Genomic DNA, 18,382 nt, shown 5'->3' with positions numbered 1-18,382 from the left:
CTATCTCCTAATGTGGGTGCCACCTGCATCCTGAACTGGGATCACAGGTGAAATGTAGAATAAAAGTGGGGACAGTGGGCACCCTTGTCCTGTTTCTGATCTTAGAAAAAAAAAGCTTTCATAATTTCACTGTTGAGTATGATGTTAGCTGTGTGTTAATGGACTTTATTATGTTGAGGTACATTCCCTTTACATCCAGTTTGTTGAGAGTTTTTATCATGGAAAGGGTATTGGGTTTTGTGAAATGCTTTATCTACATCTTTTGAGATGATCATGTTTTTTATCCTTCATTTTATTAATGTAATGTATTACATTTATTGATTTGCCGATAGTGAACCATATTTGCATCCCTGGAATAAATCCCATTTAGACACAGCGTATGATCTTTTTAATATATTGGTTTATTCAGTTTGCAAATGTTTTACTGAGGAAATCTGCATCCACATTCATCAAGAATATTGGCCTGTGGAGTTCTTTTCTTATGATGTCCTTATCTGGCTTTGGTATCAGGATAATGCTGGCCTCTTAAAATAGTTTGAAAGTATTTCCTCCTATTTTTGGAAGAGTTTGAGATTGTTATTAATTCTTTATTTTTTTTTTAAATTAATATTTATTTATTTTTGAGAGACAGAGAGAGAGCACGAATGAGAGAGGGGCAGAGAGAGACACACACAAAATCTGAAGTATCTCCAGGCTTTGAGCTGTCAGCACAGAGCCTGATATGGGGTTCAAACCTGTAAACTGTGAGATCATGACCTGAGTTGAGCTGGACACTTAACCAACTGAGCCACCTTGGCGCCCCTTTACTTTTTTATTTCAAGTATAATTAACATACAGTGTTCGTGTCTGGTGTACAATATAACGATTCAATACTTCTATACGTTTCTCAGTGCTCATCAATATAAGTGTACTCCAACTCCCCTTTATCTGTTTCAAATTCCCACCAACCTCCCCTCTGACAACCACCAGTTCTTGTGTTTGAGTCCAGGTTTTTGTTTGTTTTTTTCTTTGTGTTGTTTCTTAAATTCCACATAGAGGGAAATTATATGGCGTTTGTTTCTCTCTGACTTTTTCCACTTATTTATACCCTCCAGGTCCTCCATGTCGTTGCAGATGACAAGATGGCATTCTTTTTTAATGGCTGAATAATATTCTATTGTATATATACACCACATCTTCTTTATCCAGTGGACACTGGGTTGCTTCCATAATTTGGCTATTGTAAATAATGTTGTAGTAAACATAGGAATATGTATATCTTTTCAAATTAGTCTTTTCATTTTCTTTGGGTAAATACTGATAGTGGAATTACTGGATCATATAGGAATTCTATTTTTAATTCTGGGGGGAACTCCATACTGTTTTCCACAGTGGCTGCACCAATTTGCATTACTACCACCAGTGCACATGGGTTCCTGTTTCTCCATGTTCTCACCAACACATGTTATTTCCTGGCATTTGTATTTTAGGCATTCTGACAGGTATAAAGTGATAGCTCATTGTGGTTTTATTTTGCACTTCCCTGATGGTTAGTGACCTTGAGTGTCTCTTCCTGTGTTTTTGGCCACCTGTATGTCTTCTTTGAAGAATACCTATTCATGTCTTCTGCCCCTTTTTAAGTTGGATTATTCATTATTTTGGGTGTTGAGTTGTATCAGTTCTTTATATATTTTGGATATTAACTCCTTATCAGTCATAACATTTGTTTCTCCCATGCAACAGGTTGCCTTTTTGACTTATTGATAGTTTCCTTTGCTGTGCACAAGGCTTTTACATTAGTGCAGTTCCAATAGTTTATTTTTGCTTTTGTTTCTCTTGTCTGAGCACAAAGAAAATTGTCGCTATGGCCAGTGTCACAGAAATTATTGTCTATGTTCTCTTCTAGGATATTTGTAGTTTCAGGTCTTAATTTAGGACTTTAATCCCATTGTGAGTTTATTTTTGTGAATGGTGTAAGAAAGTGGTCCAGTTTCATTCTTTTGCATGTAGCTGTCCAGTTTTCCTAGCACCATTTGTTGAAGAGATGGTCTTTTCCTTAGTGCATATTATTCCTTTCTTGTAGATTAATTGACCCTATAAGTATGGATTTATTTCTGGGATCTCTATTTTGCTACATTGGTTTATGTGTCTATTTTTGTGCCATTACCATACTGTCTTGATTACTACAGCTTTGTAGTATATTTTGGCTTTTTTCTTATTTATTTATTTATTTTCTTATTTATTTACTTTAGTTATTTAATTATCTTACAGTACAATATTGGTTTCAGAAGTAGAATTCAGTGATTCATCACTTACATACAACATCCAGTGCTCATCACAAGTGTCCTCCTTAATGCCCATCACCCATCCACCTCCCTCCATGGACCCTCAGTTTGTTCTCTGTCATTGAGTTTGTGGTTTAGTTTCTTTCTCTTCTCTTTTTATCACCCTTCCCATATGTCCATCTGTTTTGTTTCTTAAATTCCACATATGAGTGAAATTATATGAGATTTGTCTTTTTCGGACTGACTTCATTTGCTTAGCCTAATACACTCTAGCTCCATCCACATCATTGCACATAGAAAGATCTCATTGTTGTTGTTTTTGATGGCTGAGTAGTATTCCATTGAATATATATATATACATATACCGCATCTTCTTTTTCCATTCATCAGTTGATGGATATTTGGGCTCTTGCTATAGTTTGGCTATTGTTGATAAAGCTGCTATAAACATTGGGGTGTATGTACTCCTTCAAATCCATTTTTGTATCCTTTGGGTAAATACCTAATAGTGCAATTTCTGGATCATAGGCTTGTTCTATTTTTTATTTTTTGAGGAACTTCCATACTGTTCCCCAGAGTGGCTGCACCATTTTGCATTCCTACCAGCAGTGCAAGAAGGTTCTCCTTTCTTTGCATCCTTGCCAACATTTGGTGTTTCCTTGAGTTATTAATTTTAGCCACTCTGACAGGTGTGAGGTGATACCTCATTGTGGTTTTGATTTGTATTTCCCTGATGATGAGTGATGTTGAACATCTTTTCATGTGTCTGTTAGCCATCTGGATGTCATCTTTGGATTAGTGTCTATTCATGTCTTCTGCCCATTTCTTCACTGGGTTGTTTGTTTTTTGGGTGTTGAGTTTGATAAATTCTTTATAGATTTTGGATACCAGCCCTTTATCAGATATGTTCTTCGCAAATATCTTCTCTCATTCTGTAGGCTGCCTTTTAGTTTTGTTGATTGTTTCCTTCTGTAGTATATTTTGAAATCTCAGATTGTGCTATCTTCAGCTTTGTTGTTCTTTCTCAAGATTGCTTTGGCTCTTCAGGATCATTTGTGGTTCCATACAAGTTTTAGGATTGTTTGCTCTAGTTCTGTGAAAAATGTTGTTGGTATTTTCATAGGAATTGCATTGAATCTATTGATTACTTTGGTTAGTATGGACATTAAAAAAAATTATTCATGTTTGAGAGAGAGAGAGAGAGACAGAGCATTAGCAGGGGAGGGGCAGAGAGAGAGAGAGAGAGAGACCCAGAATCCGAAGCAGGCCCCAGGCTCCGAGCTGTCAGCACAGAGCCCAACGTGGGGCTCAAACCCACGAACCACGAGATCATGACCTGAGCCAAAGTCAGACGCTCAACTGACTGAGCCACCTAGGTGCCCCAAAATTATTTTTCTATTATACTTGATGAATCGTTACCAATTTTCACAAATACTTGAAATGTGAAGTCTCAAAGCTATTGTGCAACAAAGTCTCATAAAGTAGTAGGTCTTTTGATAAATTTAGAAATAATTGATACTAGATTTCAAAGTACGTGGAAGATTGTTTCCCACCAGAGATCTCCCTTCCATCCAACTATATCTGGTATTCTCTTAGCCTGAAAGTCCCTGTCTCCTTCTTCAAATGTTATCTCCCCCTCGAGAAGCCTTCCCAGACTCCCTCCACCAGGGAAGTTTTTACTTTCCTTCTATCCTCACTAACCACTAATGCTACAATGAGTGGTTTGCATATTATTCCCCCTGCTTGACTGTGAGCATCTTGAGGTAAAAAACTCAAGGCCTGGTCCTCTCTGGACCTTCTATGTTAGTGGCACACATGCCTACCAATGGCCCATTGATGTATCACCTATTTCCCATTTCTGTGCTCTTGCTCATATTTCATTCTCCAATATTCTCAATCTCCTCAGTAATCTGTGTTTCCTGCACAACTGACTGTCTTTCCCTCTGTTGCTTTCTTGTCTCTACAGTCCATTTATGCCCAGCATAGAGATTTATCTCCTTCTTGTGTCCACACACTGCTTCAAATTGCTCTCTAATTACTCCATGTGTGCATACTTCACATCCAAAGCAAGATCCTAAACAGAAATCATGGGGCCTATTTTAAATTTTTTCAAATGTCCTGGTCCCAAACACAAGTGATTTAATCATCAGTTCTGGTTAAATTAAGGAACATACCCTTTTTCCCCATCTCTCTAGATCCTCATCGTACCATCAAATATGTTATCAAATTTATAATTTTCTGACTTGTATTTAATGGATGGATTAGGGAGCACACACACAAAGACAATGACTTTCTGGGTGTTAATCTGTATCCTGACTCTTTATTGACTTCATTTATTACTTGTAATAGCTTTTTTTTTTTTTTTTTTTTGGTGGAGTCTCTATGGGTTCTATGTATAGTATTATGTCATCTGTGAACAGTGACAGTTTAAATTCTTCCTTACCTAATATGGATGTCTCTTATTTGTTTCCTTTATTTCCTTGCTTTCTTTCTTTTATCTGATTGCTGTGGCTCGGACTTCCACTATTATGTTGAGTAGAAGTGGTGAGAGGAAATGTCAATTTTTCACCTATTAAGTATGATGTCAGCTGTGGGTTTTTCGTATATGGTCTTTATTATGTTAAGGCATATTCCCTCTAACCTGACTTTGTTGGGAGTTTTTCATATGAACGATGTTGAATTTTGTTAAATGTTTTTACTACATCTGTTGAGATAATCAGATGGTTTTTATCCTTCATTTTGTTAAGTTGGTGTAACATATTGATTGATTTGTGAATATTGCACCGTCCTTTTATCTCTGGAATAAAGTCCACTTGATCGTGGTGAATGATCATTTTAATGTATTATCGAATGTGATTTTGCTAGCATTTTGTTTAGGGCTTTTGCATCTGTGTTCCTCAGTGATATTGGCCTGTAGTTTTCTTTATTTGTGGTGTCTTTGTCTGATTTTGGTATCAGAGTAATGCTTTTCTCATAGAATGAATTTGGAAGCTTTCTGTCCTCTTCTATTTTTGGAATAATTTGAGAAGAATAGGTATTTGCTCTTCTTTAAATGTTTGATAGAATACACCTGTGAATTCATGTTAGCCTGAACTTTAATTTAGGGGAAATTTTTTGGTTACCAATTCAATTTCATTACTAGTAATAGCCTGTTCAGATTTCTATTTCGTCCCAATTCAGTTTTGGAAAATTGTATGTTTCTGGGAATTTATGCATTTCTTCTGAGTGGTCCAATTTGTTGGCATGTGATTTTTCATAGTATTTTCTTATAATTCTGTTTTTTTCAGTGGCGTCAGTTTTCCCCTTTTGTTTGATTTTAACTGAGTCTCTCTCTCTCTCTCTTTTTTTTATCTTAATGAGGGTGGCTGAGGTTTTGTCAATTTTGTTGATCTTTTCAAAGAACCAACTCTTGGTTTTATTGATATATAAACACACAGGCACAATGTATATACATGTATACACATATATACATATACATATTTACACATATAATATACATATATATTTTTTAGTCTCTATGCCATTTATTTCTTCTCTGATAGTTTTTATTTCCTACTTTCTACTCACCTTGGGCTTTTTAAAATCTTTTCCTAGTTTCTTTTAGGTGTAAGGATATATTTTTTTTTATTTGAGCTTCTCTTGTTTCTTGAGGTAGATTTATATTGCTACTCCTTTCCCTCTTAGTACTGCTTTTGCTGTGCCCCTAAGATTTTTTTATCATTGTTTTATCTTCACTCTTCTTCATTCTTTTTTTTTTTTTTCTCTCTGATTAGATGAATTGCACTGCCCTGTATTTGAATTCATTGATTGTTTCTTCTATTTGGGTGGTGGGGGTCCAAAGTTACAAATTTCTAGCTATAAAATAAACAGGCTATAGAGATGTACTATACAGCTTGGTGACTCCAGTTAATAATACTGTATTGCATGTTTGAAAGTTGCTAGGAGAGTAAATCTTAAAAGTCTTCATCACAAGAAAAAATTCTCTAAGGTGACACATGTTAACTAGACTTACTATGGTGATCATTTTGTAATATATACAATAACAAATTATTAGTTGTTAATATAATGTATGTCAATTACACCTTAATTAAAAAAAGTTGTTAAAGGATTAACAGCAAGAAAAGTCATTCTGATGATGTGCTCCACTTTCAAGAAATGTTTGTGAACATAATTTAGACATATTCTTGTTTCTGCCCTACCAAATAGCAACTAGGGACTGGCCTTGCCATTGAAATTCTCATTGTTTGGGCATTTCTTTCCATTAAATCTGTATCCTTTCATCAACGGTTACCTGGATCCACCTCCCCATCCATATACTCTCATGTCTGTCTGTCTGTCTGTCTGTCTCTCTTCCCAAACTTATTCAGCAGTTTCCAGAATTGCAGAGAAATTGGGAAAGAAGCAAGGATATTAGTCATCATTGCTGCTTCTATTTCCAGTAAATATGTACCTGTGTACACACACACACACACACACACACACACACACACACACACACACTGGAGGCTGGCTTACAGGTTACACTGTGGTAACTCAAAGCTGTTGCTTCAGTTTCTGTCACCTCTCTTCAGGATTTGTGATGTGTGATTTACTTTTCATGTCTGAAATTCCTTTCAGGAAAGAGCGTGATTTCCTTCCACGTCATCTGACTTTATTTTTTGTGTATTTTTTTCCCTTTGGCAGACATAACAATACTCCAATGTCCTCTTTGGTGTCCTCTGGCCACAATATCAACAATAGGTGAGTTGGTTTTCTGTCATCTGGGTGGGAAAACCACTTGGAAGCATCAGTGGCATTAGGGCTTGTTCATGATAGCTTGTCAGCTTCTGTATGTAATTTTTTTTTTCTGCTTTGGATCTAAATAGAAAAAGAAGGAACAGATCAAAGAGAGAGAACATTTATTATGGGTCTGTTTGTGAGCGTTGGGGATTAGCAGTCAAAACACTTGGGAAACTGGGGGACCTGGGTGGCTCAATCGGTTGAGTGTCCGACTTCGGCCCAGGTCACGAACTTGCGGTTCCTGAGTTCAAGCCCCTCGTCGGGCTCTGTGCTGACAGCTCGGAGCCTGGAGCTTCCTTCAGATTCTGTGTCTCCCTCTCCCTCTCCGCCCCTCCACCGCTTGCACTCTGTCTCTCAAAAATAAAAAAGATAAAAAAAAATTTAAAACAGGTGGGAAATTATCACAGTGTTTGTATATGACATTCTACTTGTGTGGAACAAGGGAGGAGAGAATACTACTGGGAAGCAAATAGGCAAAAGCAGTGGACAGGGAGCAGAGGAACCCTCAGCAGAAAATAAAGGAGCTAAGAGACCTAAGATCTTTCCATCACCCTTCAGAGCTCTGCTACTTGTGAGGCTAGTTGTTCTAAACCCAAACTCATCATCATATTGGATGGAGTCCCTGCTCTGGCCTGAAGTTACTTGCCCATAGTGGAAGAGCAAGAAAAACTTCATGAAGCATGAAAATATAGTTGAATTTGAAATAAACGCAAGCACAAAAGGCACATAAACACTGGGGTTCAATTCAGTAGTAAAGAAATGTTTTTAAATCTTTATCCATGAATGATTCTTGTACAAGCTTAAGAATTTCATTTCTACCATATAAAGCTGCATTTCTGGGGGAAAATGAAATACTTCTTTCCAGATAACCAAATTACATAAGAATTTTTGAGGGTTCAACCACATTATCAAGTGTAGATAAATTGTAGCTAATTTGAATGAAAAAAAGTAAGTAAGGGATCACATGGTGTTTGATCAGATACATTTTATCCTTTAGTTCTGATCGAAATAAATTGACATCAGTAACTGATAAGGAAGTCACCAGTAAAAGGTGGTATGTGTGTGTGTGTGTGTGTGTGTGTGTGTACATGTATATGTACGGTATATGTATATGTAAAAATACAAGATATTCAGTGCAGAGTTTCTTGGACACTCTTTCTAAAGTGTTGGCAATATCAACTTCTGTATATAACATTTTTTTTTATCTAATTGGATAGAGGAGGAACAGGCCCTCCTGTCTTGAGTTACCAGCAGCCAAAACTCTTGGGAAAGCTATCAGATTGCTGTATATGAGATTCTACTAGATTGGGCTGTATTCATTTGCCAGGGATGCTGTAATAAAATACCATAAAACTGAATAGTTTAAACAACAGAAGTTTATTGTCTCAGTCTTAGAGGCTAGAAGTTGATATCAGGATGTCAGTAGGGTTGTTTCCTTCTGAGAGCTGTGAGAAAGAATCTAGTCCATACCTCTCTCCTAGCTTCTGGTGATTGCTGTCAATCTTTGCTGTTCTGTGGTGTGTAGCATCATTGCTCCAGTTACTACCTTGATCTCTGCATGGGTGAAGTATGTGTGTCTGTGTCTAAATTTTTCCTTTGACTATCCAGTCAGACTGGATTAGGAGCCCCCCAAACCAGTTTGACTATATCTTAATAACATCTTCAGCAATGCTATTTCCGACAAAGTCACATTCTGAGTTCCAGGAGATAGGATTTCATAATTTCAGTTTTGATGGGACTATATCCAACTTACAGTATGTGACAAGTGAGGAGAGACTCCTATTTGGAGCAAGGAGAATTTTGGCAGTGGACTGGAATCTGCCCCATACCCTCCAGAGCTCTGCCACCATGTGAAGTGACCCTCAAACTCAAACCCACTACTATAGTGGATACAGCCACTGCCTCAGGCCTGTAGGGCTTGACCCAGTCTGAGAAGCAGGAGAGATGACCATGATGGGTGAAAGTAAGGAGGTGATGGAAGGACTTGAGAATCAGGCATTTAGATGGAGTAAGAGGGATGTGTACTTAATAAACTGAAGTTAAAGTGAAATAAATGCCACCACAAAAGGCTGTTAGTTATTGGGATTAGGGAAAAGTAAAGACCATTACTTAAACCTTGATGCTTACTATTTTCACAGTCCTAAGATATTAATTACCACCGTACAAAGTCTCATTTCTTCTTTTCAATTTTTGAATTCCAGTATATTTAACATACAGTGTTATATTAGTTTCAGGTGTACAATATAGTGATTCAACAATTCTGTAAATTATTCAGTGCTCCTCATGATGAGTGTACTCTTAATCCCCTTTACTCCCCACCTACCTCCCCTCTGGCCTAGTTAGGAATCTGGTTTAGGAGTCTGATTATTTTTTTTTTGTCTCATTTTTCTTTGTTGGTTTGTTTTGTTTCTTGAATTTTACATATGAGTGAAATCATAGGGTATTTGTCTTTCTCTGACTTGTTTTGCTTAGCATTATGCCATCTAGATCCATCCATGTTGCAAATGGCGAGATTTCGTTATTTTCTATCGCTGAGTAATATTCCGTTGTGTATATATACCACACCTTCTTCATTCATTCAACTATCAATAGATACTTGGTTTTAGCCACTCTGACAGGTGTGAGGTGATATCTCATTGTGGCTTTGATTTGCATTTCCCTAATGATTAATGATGTTAAGTATCTTTTCACATGTCTATTGGCCATTTGGATATCTTCTTTGGGGAAATGTTTGTTCATGTCTTCTGGCCATATTTTAATTGGATTATTTGGTTTTTGGTATTGAGATGTATAAGTTCTTCACATATTGGATGGAGCCCCTGCCCTAGGCCTGAAGTTACTTGACCATATTTGATACTAACCCTTTATCAGATATGTCACTTGCAAACATCTTCTCCCATTTAGTAGGTTGTCTTTTAGTTTGTCGATTGTTTCCTTCACTGTGCAGAAGCTTTTTATTTTGGTGTGATCCCAATAGTTTATACTTCTTTTGTTTTCCTTGCCTCAGGGAAATATCTAAATAGATGTGGCTACAGCTAATACCAGAAATTACTGCCTGTGCTCTTTTCTAGGATTTTTATGGTTCCAGGTCTCACATTTAGGTTTTTAATCTATTTTAAGCTTATTTTTGTGCATGGAATAACAAAGTTATTCAGTTTCATTCTTTTGAAGGTAACTGTCAAATTTTCCAAACACCATTTCTTAAAAAGACTGTCTCTTTTCTCATTGGATATTCTTGCCTCCTTGTTGAAAATTAATTTGACTGTATTATCGTGGGCTTATTTCTGCCCTCTTGATTCTGTTCTACTGACCTATGTATCTGTCTTTATGCCAGTACCATACTTTCTTGATTACTACAGCTTTGTAGTATATCTTGAAATCTGGGATTGTGATACCTTTAGTTTCATTCTTTTTCAAGATTGCTTTGGCTACTCAGGGGTCTTTTGTGATTCCATATACATTTTAGGGTTCTTTTTTCTAGTTCTGTGAAGAATGTTGGTAATTTCATGGAGATTGCACTGAATCTGTGGGTTGCTTTGGGTAGAAATTTTAACAGTATTCTCCCAATCCATGAGCATGGAGTATTTTTCTGTTTGTTTTTGTCATCTTCAGTCTCTTTCATCAGGTGTTTCATAGTTTTCAGAGTACAGGTCTTCTATCTCCTTGGTTAAGTTCATTCCCAGGTGTTTTATTTTATTATTTTTGGTGCAGTTGTAAATGGGACTGTTTTCTTAATATCTCTTTCTGCTACTTTCTTTATTTCCTTTTTTACAGGTTTTATTTATTTTTGAGAGAAGGAGAGACAGAGTGTGAGCAGGGAAGGGGCAGAAAAAGAGGGAGATACAGAATGCTCAGGCTCTGAGCTGTCAGCACAAAACTCATTGTGGGTCTTTGAACCCACAAACCTGGGGATCATGACCTGAGCTGAAGTTGGTCACTTAACTGACTGAGCCACCCAGGTGCCCCTCTTAATTTCCTTTTTGATTTTATTTTGGTTGACCTGTTTATTTAGTAGCATGTTATTTAACCTCCATGTATTTGTGTTCTTTCCAGATTTCTTCTTGTGGTTGATGTGCTGGTTTCTTAGTGCTGTGGTCAAAAATGCATAGTATGCATTCAGTGTTTTCTAATTTGTTGAGACTTGTTTGTGGCCTAACCTGTGATTGATTCTGGAGACTGTTCTATGTGTTATTGGGGAAAATGTGTATTCTGCTGTTTTAGGATGAAATGAAATGTTCTGAAAAATCTTTTAGATTCATCTGGATTAAAGCCACTGTTTCTTTATTTGATTTTCTGTTTAGATTATCTGTCCTTTGATGTAAGTGGGGTGGTGAAGTCCCCTACTTTTACTGAATTATTATCAATTAATTTATGTTTGTTATGAATTACTTTATGTATTTGGGTACTCCCATGTTGAATGCATACATATTTACAATTGTTGTATCTTCTTGTTGAATTGTTCCCTTCATGATTATGGTAATGTCTTTCTTTGTCTCTTTTCAGTCTTTGTTTTAACATCTATTATGTCTAATACGAGTATTATCACCCCAGCTTTCTTTCCACTTTCATTTGTATGACAAATGCTTTCCATCCCTATACTTTGAATCTACATGTGTCTTTAGTTCTGACATGTGTCTCTTGTAGGCAGCCAATAAATGAGTCTTGCTTTTTTTATCCATTCCATCACCCTATGTCTTTTGACAGGAGCATTTAGTCTGTTTACATTCAAAGTAATTATTGATACGTATGTACTTAACTACCGTTTTGTTACTTTATAGTGGTTTTATTGTTCTCTTCGTTTCTTCTCTTCCTTTTTCTCTCATGGTTAGTTGGATTTCTTTTTTTTTTTTAATTTTTCTTCAACATTTATTTATTTTTGGGGACAGAGAGAGACAGAGCATGAACGGGGGAGGGGCAGAGAGGGAGGGAGACACAGAATCGGAAACAGGCTCCAGGCTCCGAGCCATCAGCCCAGAGCCTGACGCGGAGCTCGAACTCAGGGACCGCGAGATCGTGACCTGGCTGAAGTCGGACGCTTAACCGACTGCGCAGCCCAGGCGCCCCGGTTAGTTGGATTTCTTTAGTGATACACCTGGATTCCTTTCTCTTTATTTTTTGCATATCTATTATTGGTTTTTGTTTGTGGCTCCATTAGGTTTATATATAACATCTTATACATATAGCAGTCTATATTAAGTTGATGGTTGCTTAAATTTGAACCCATTCTAAAAGCACTAAATTTTTACTCTTCCCCCACATTGTAGGTATATGGTGTCATACTTTTCATCTTTTATTTTGTGAATCCCTTGACTGATTTTTATAGATGTACTTAATTTTACTGCGTTTGTGCTTCCTACTTGTCTTATTCCTGCTTATGATCTCTTTTTTTTTTTTTTTTCCACTCAGAGTCCCCTTTAAATTTCTTGTAGGGTTGGTTTAGTGATGTAGAATTTGTTTAACATTTTGTTTGGGAGACTCTTGATTTCTCCTTCCATTCTGAATGATGGCCTTAATGGATAGAGTATTCTTGCTTGCAAGTTTTTTTCTTTCAGAACTAATATATCAGCCATTGCCTTCTAACCTACAAAATTTCTGTTGAAAAATCAGTTAATAGCCTTATGGGGTTTCTTTCGTATATAACTGTTTGATTTTTCTTTTGCTTCTTTATAAATTCTCCCTTATCACTACTTTTTGGCATTTTAATTACTATGTGTCTTGGTGTGGACCTCCTTGGGTTGATTTGGTTGGGGGTTCTCTCTGCCTCCTGGATCTGGATTTTAGTTTCCTTCTCCAGGTTAGGAAATTTTCCTACTATTATTTATTCAAATAGATTTTCTGCCCCCTTTTGTCTCTCTTCTACTTTTGGGATTCCTATAATACAAATGTTATTATGCTTGATGATGGCACTGGTTCCCTTAATATATTCTCCTTTTTTTATTGTTTGTTTTTCCTCTCTCATGTTCAGCTTGATTGCTTTGTATTACTCTCTCATCCAGGTTGCTGATCCACTCTTCTTCTTCTAGTACTTATTTCCTCTAGTGGTTTTTTTGTTTGTTGTTTTTTTTGTTGTTGTTGTTGCTGTTGTTTTTTTGTTTTGTTTTTAGTGAGTGTGTGAGTGGGGGAGAGAGAGTGAGAGAGAAAGAGAATCCCAAACAGACTCCATGCTCAGTGTGGAGTCTAATGCAGGGCCCAATCCCATGACCTTGGGATCATGACCTGAGCTGAAATAAAGAGTCAGATGCTTAACTGACTGAGCCACTCAGGTGCCCCTCCCTCTAGTGTACTTTTAACTTTAGTTGTTGAATTTTTCATTCCGATTGGTTCTTTTTTAAAATTGATTTATTTTGAGAGAAAGAGAATGAGCATGGGAGGGACAAAGAGAGAGGGAACAGAGGATCCCAAGTGGGCTCTGTGCTGACAGCAGTGAGCCCAATGCGGGGCTCAAACTCACAAACCATGAGATTGTGACCTGAGCTGAAGTCAGACCACTTAACCAACTGAGCCACCCAGATGCCCCTGATTGGTTCCTTTTTATGGTTTCTTTCTCTTTCTTGAAGGTCTCTCTGAAGTCCTACCTCTTTTCTCAAGTTCAATGAGTATCTTTATTACCATTACTTTAAATTCTCTTAGGCATGTGACTTATCTCTATTTTATTTAGCTCTGTTGCAGTGATTTTTGTCCTTTTTTTTTTAATTTGGGACATATTCTTCTCTCTCCTCATTTGTTTAACTCTCCGAGTCTGTTTCTATGTGTTGAGAAAGTAGCTACATCTCTTGCTCTTGAAACAAGAGGTCCTATCGTGTGCTGCAGTGGTGTCCCCTGTTCACCAGAACCTGGCACTTCAGGGGTGTCTTCTGTGTGTTACATGTGCCCTACTGTTGTGACTGAGCTGTGTTTGCCTTCAGCCTAGTCATTTTCAATGGCTCTATTTGCCTATTGTGGGCAGGGTGTATTACTTGTGTTGTTAGTAGGCCAGTCTGTGGCCACCATGGGCTTCAGGGGATCAGACCAGGCATTTGCCAGAGTTGCTGTAGCACCAAACTGCAGAGCACTCTGCCTTGTTGTTCCCCAAGAAGCTTTTGTTGGTGGGCGGGGCCTGCCCTGCCAGTGCACTTGAACCGGTGTGTGTGGTTATCTTTCCCTTCCCCAGGGCAAGAGTCACTTTGTAGTGGTGCTGGTCACTGTCAGGGCTGCTTGCATACTGCTTGTGACACAGCTTTGGAGGGACTCCTGCTGAGGGTACGTCTGCAGGAGAATGCGGGAGAGGGGTACTGGGTCCACAATGGTCCAGTGTGGGAAGGGACCTGCAGCCACTCCTAGAAAACTCTTGTCCAGTCTGAGATGGTGGGGGAGCATCAGCAGGAGAATATGGGTGCATGGCACAGTTAGCAAGCTAGGTGGAAAGTGTTTGTGCTGCACTGGTTCCTGCAGGTATCCATGTAACTTGGCTGAGAGGTGGGGAAGGGAAATGGCACCTGCCAGCACTTTTGTTCCTGGACAAGTTTCCCAAAGGTCCCTGTCCCTTGAGCACATGCTCTGACATGAGTAAGTAAATCTTCCTGTATACCCCAGGTGTTTTACAAACTGCTGTGTTTGCACTCTATCTTGGGAAGCTGTTGGTTGTGCTGTCTCTTTAAGGGCAGGTACTTATTTCATATTGCCTTCCTGCTCTCCCAGAGCCAAGCCCACTGATTTTTAAAGTTCCAGGTGTTAAGTCCTACTGATTCTAAGAACTAGTAAGGTTGATACGCAACGCCCCCCTCACTAGGTTTTTAAAGCCTAATGTTCTGGTGATTTGACTTTCCTGTACATGTTTCCCATGCCTGGGTGCATGGTGTGAAGTCTTCTCTACCTTCGATGTGCCCACAGCATCCCTCCCTCCCATGAGGAGTCCTGTGGGTCCATTTAGCTCCTGACTGTGTCTCTGCCCTTCTTACCCTCTTTGATGTGGCCTATTCCCTACATTTATGAATGAAGAGTCTCCTCTGTCAGTCTTGGGTTATTTTTTGGGCTATTTATACTGATATGGGTGTTATCTAGGTGTATCTATGGAATGAGGTGAGCTCAGGATCCTTGTTTTCCACCATCTTGCCCAGAAGTCTAACACCTTATTTCTAATAAAAAATTATATACCAGGTTCAATTTACTGATATCTACATGAATGTTTAAAGATCAAACAGTTCATAAAAATAGAAAAATTACAGTTATTTGAACAAAAAAAATAAGTGTAGAATTATATGTGGTATCTGATCATGTACCTTTTCAATCCTTTAGCCCAAACCCTAATGAATTGACATCAGAAACCTATGAGGAAGACGACAATGAAATGTGAGCTTAAAAGGCATAAAGATATGTGTATATATATATAAGTATATAATATATACACACACACATATACATGCTCCTGTCAACACGAACACACAACACTCATACACCTACACACACACAGATATATAACACAAAGAAATAGAATTTGTGAAATTCACCCTGAGGAACATCCAAAGCAATAGAGTGTCTGACACTTTTTCTAAGTCTTCTCACATTAACATTGTAGATAACTATTATTTTCAGATTCACTTAAATAAAATAGGAGCAGGTCATGAAAGGGATGCTTCTTCCTCTAAGCATGTTTGTTAGCCTTAGTGGGTAGCAGCCAAACCCTTATGAAATTACCAGATGGCCTGTATATCAGACTCTACTAGGGTGGGCCAGAGAGGAAGAGTCTACAGTGGGCAGCACATTGAAGCCAGGAGGAAACAATGGAGATAATAGACTGATGTGTCCATGACTCTCAAGAGTTCTGCTACTGTATTAGGCTGAGACTCCATCCTAAACCTACTGTTATACTGGGGGGAAGCCTCTACCTCAAGTCTTTAGTTACTTAGCCCTGTCTGGGGGTCTGGAAAGACAGCCATGAAGCATGAAGAGTAAGCAGGGGATGGAGGAAATTGCCAATCATGCCATTAGTTGGAGTCAAAGGGATATGTACTTATAAACCTATAAACTGAGGTCAAATTGAAATAAATTCTACCACCAAAGGTAGTTACATATTGCGTTAGGGTAATGACTAAGAACACTTTACTTAAGTCTTGATGTGTTCACTATTCATGGGCCTAAGATAATCATTACCACCATATAAACCCTCATTTCTAATATGAAATGACACACCAAGTTCCAGATTATTGATTTGCACTTGGATTGTTAAAACTCAACCAACTCATATTGTAGAATAATTGTAGCTATTTGAATGGAAAAAAGGAAATCTAGAATTACACGTTGTGTCTGACTATGTACCTTTTTGATTCTTTAGCCATGCCCAGAATGAATTGACATTAGAAAACTATGAGGAATCCACCAATGAAATGTGAGATATGAATGCATAAATTTAAAATTGTATGTATGATCTCAACAAATACATAAAACAATAGAGAGATTAATATTTGTAAAAAACATTCTCAGGAGTATCCACAGCAATAGAGTATCTTCAATACTGCTCCTAAGTTCTCTCACTGTAGTATATGTAGGTAACTTCTTTTAAATTTAGTTAAATCTAAAAGAGGAGGGCCTAAGAGGAATGCTTCTTCCTCTGAATGGATTTGTTTCTCTTAGCAGGAGCCAAACCCTTAGATGAAAGTCAGGAGAAGAGGGAAGGGCCTCAGAATCAAGAATTTAAATGGATAAGAGGGATGGTTTCCTCCAAACTGAAGTTGAGTTTGAAATAAATTCTACTACAAAAGGCTGTTACACACTGGGTTTAGAGTGATAGCAAAGAACTTCTTATAGATTGATGCATAAATTTTCATAGGCTTAAGGTAGTTATTAGCATCCCATATAAAGCCTCATTTCTTTCTGGGGGGGCTGTTCTCATTTCATTTTATTTTATTATTATTAATATAATTTATTGTTAAGTTAGCTAACCTACAGTGTACCCAGTGTGCTCTTAGTTTTGGGGGTAGATTCCCATGATTTATTGCTTACATATAACACTCAGTGCTCATCCCAACAAGTGTCCTCCTCAATGCACATCACCCATTTTCCCCTCTCCTCTGCAGAATTGATAAAGAAGATGTGGTTTATATATACAATGGGATACTACTTAGCAATGAGAAAGAATGAAATCCTGCCATCTGCAACAACGTGGATTAAACTGGAGGGTATTACACTAAGTGAAATAAGCCAGTCAGAGAAAGACAGATATCATGTGTTTTCACTCACATGTGGAACTTAAGAAACTTAACAGAAGGCCATGGGGAAAGGGAAGGGGAAAAATAGTTTCAAACAGAGAGGGAGGCAAACCATAAAAGACTCTTAAATAAAGCCTCATTTCTTATCAAAAATGACCTACCAGGTTCAATTAGGTGATACATACATGAATTTTTAAGGAGTGACCAGTTCTTGAGTATAGAGCAGTTGTAGCTTTTTAAATGGAAAAAAGTCAGTCTAGTATTTATTACACATGGTGTCTGACTATGTACCTCTTTAATCTTTTAGCATAACCCTGACTGGATGGAAATCAGACAGTTATGAGGAAGTCACCAGTAAAATGTGAGATATAAATGAGCAAAGATAAATATAGATTTATATATATGTATATGCACATATGTATGTATATACTTATATCAACACAGATGCACAAAGACATGTATGCAAACATAAATACAATGAATGAAAGGGATGAGGTTTCCAAATGCATTCTCAGGATCATCCATGACAATACAGTGTCTTTGAATGTTTCTGAATCTTCTCACTGTAGCACCTGTAGGTAACTTCCTGCCTTTTTTGGACCTATTTGGATCAAAGAGGAGCAGGTCATAAGAAGAATCCTTTCTCCTCCTAGTAACTAGCTGCCAAAACCTTTTGGAGATTTCCAGAATGTCCATGTATGAGTCTTACTAGATTGGGTGAAGAAGGAACAGAATCCTACTTAAGACAAAGTAGGAGGTAGCATTAGCCAGTGGACAGAGAAGCCCTCAGCAGGAAGAAAGGAGCTAATTGAAACTGGGTCTGTCCTGCATACTCCAGAACTCTGCTGCCATGTGAGACTAGTGCCCCAAACCCACCACCATATTGGAGGGAGCCTCTGCCTCAGGTCTTTAGTTACTTAACCTGTCTGAGGGTCTGGAAAGACAGCCATGAAGCATGAAGAGTAAGCAGGGGATGGAGGAAATTGCCAATCATGCAATTAGTTGGAGTCAAAGGGATATGTACTTATAAACCTATAAACTGAAGTCAAATTGAAATAAATTCTACCACCAAAGGTAGTTACATATTGGGTTAGGGTAATGACTAAGAACACTTTACTTAAGTCTTGATGTGTTCACTATTCATGGGCCTAAGAT

The 18,382-nt window shown here is 37.8% G+C and overlaps 1 protein-coding gene across 3 annotated transcripts in view; it reads left to right on the top strand.

Annotated features, from left to right (window-relative positions):
- LOC106972653 (phosphatidylinositol 3,4,5-trisphosphate 3-phosphatase TPTE2-like) overlaps positions 1–18,382 on the top strand; it is a 184,659-nt gene that overhangs the window by 53,183 nt on the left and 113,094 nt on the right. For 2 of the 3 annotated variants that reach the window (XM_027064747.2, XM_053214779.1), the window contains one exon: positions 6,948–7,004. In XM_027064747.2, coding sequence (XP_026920548.2) covers positions 6,948–7,004 — 57 coding nt within the window. Of the gene's footprint in view, positions 1–6,947; positions 7,005–15,317; positions 15,372–16,353; positions 16,408–17,534; positions 17,589–18,382 lie in introns of all 3 variants that reach the window. The other variant, XM_053214776.1, reaches the window with a different exon arrangement.

This window comes from Acinonyx jubatus, chromosome A1, assembly GCF_027475565.1.
Source record: "Acinonyx jubatus isolate Ajub_Pintada_27869175 chromosome A1, VMU_Ajub_asm_v1.0, whole genome shotgun sequence".
Taxonomy (NCBI): Eukaryota; Metazoa; Chordata; class Mammalia; order Carnivora; family Felidae; genus Acinonyx; species Acinonyx jubatus.
Note: the sequence above shows the minus strand (reverse complement) of the source record. Positions and strands in the feature narration are given on the sequence as shown.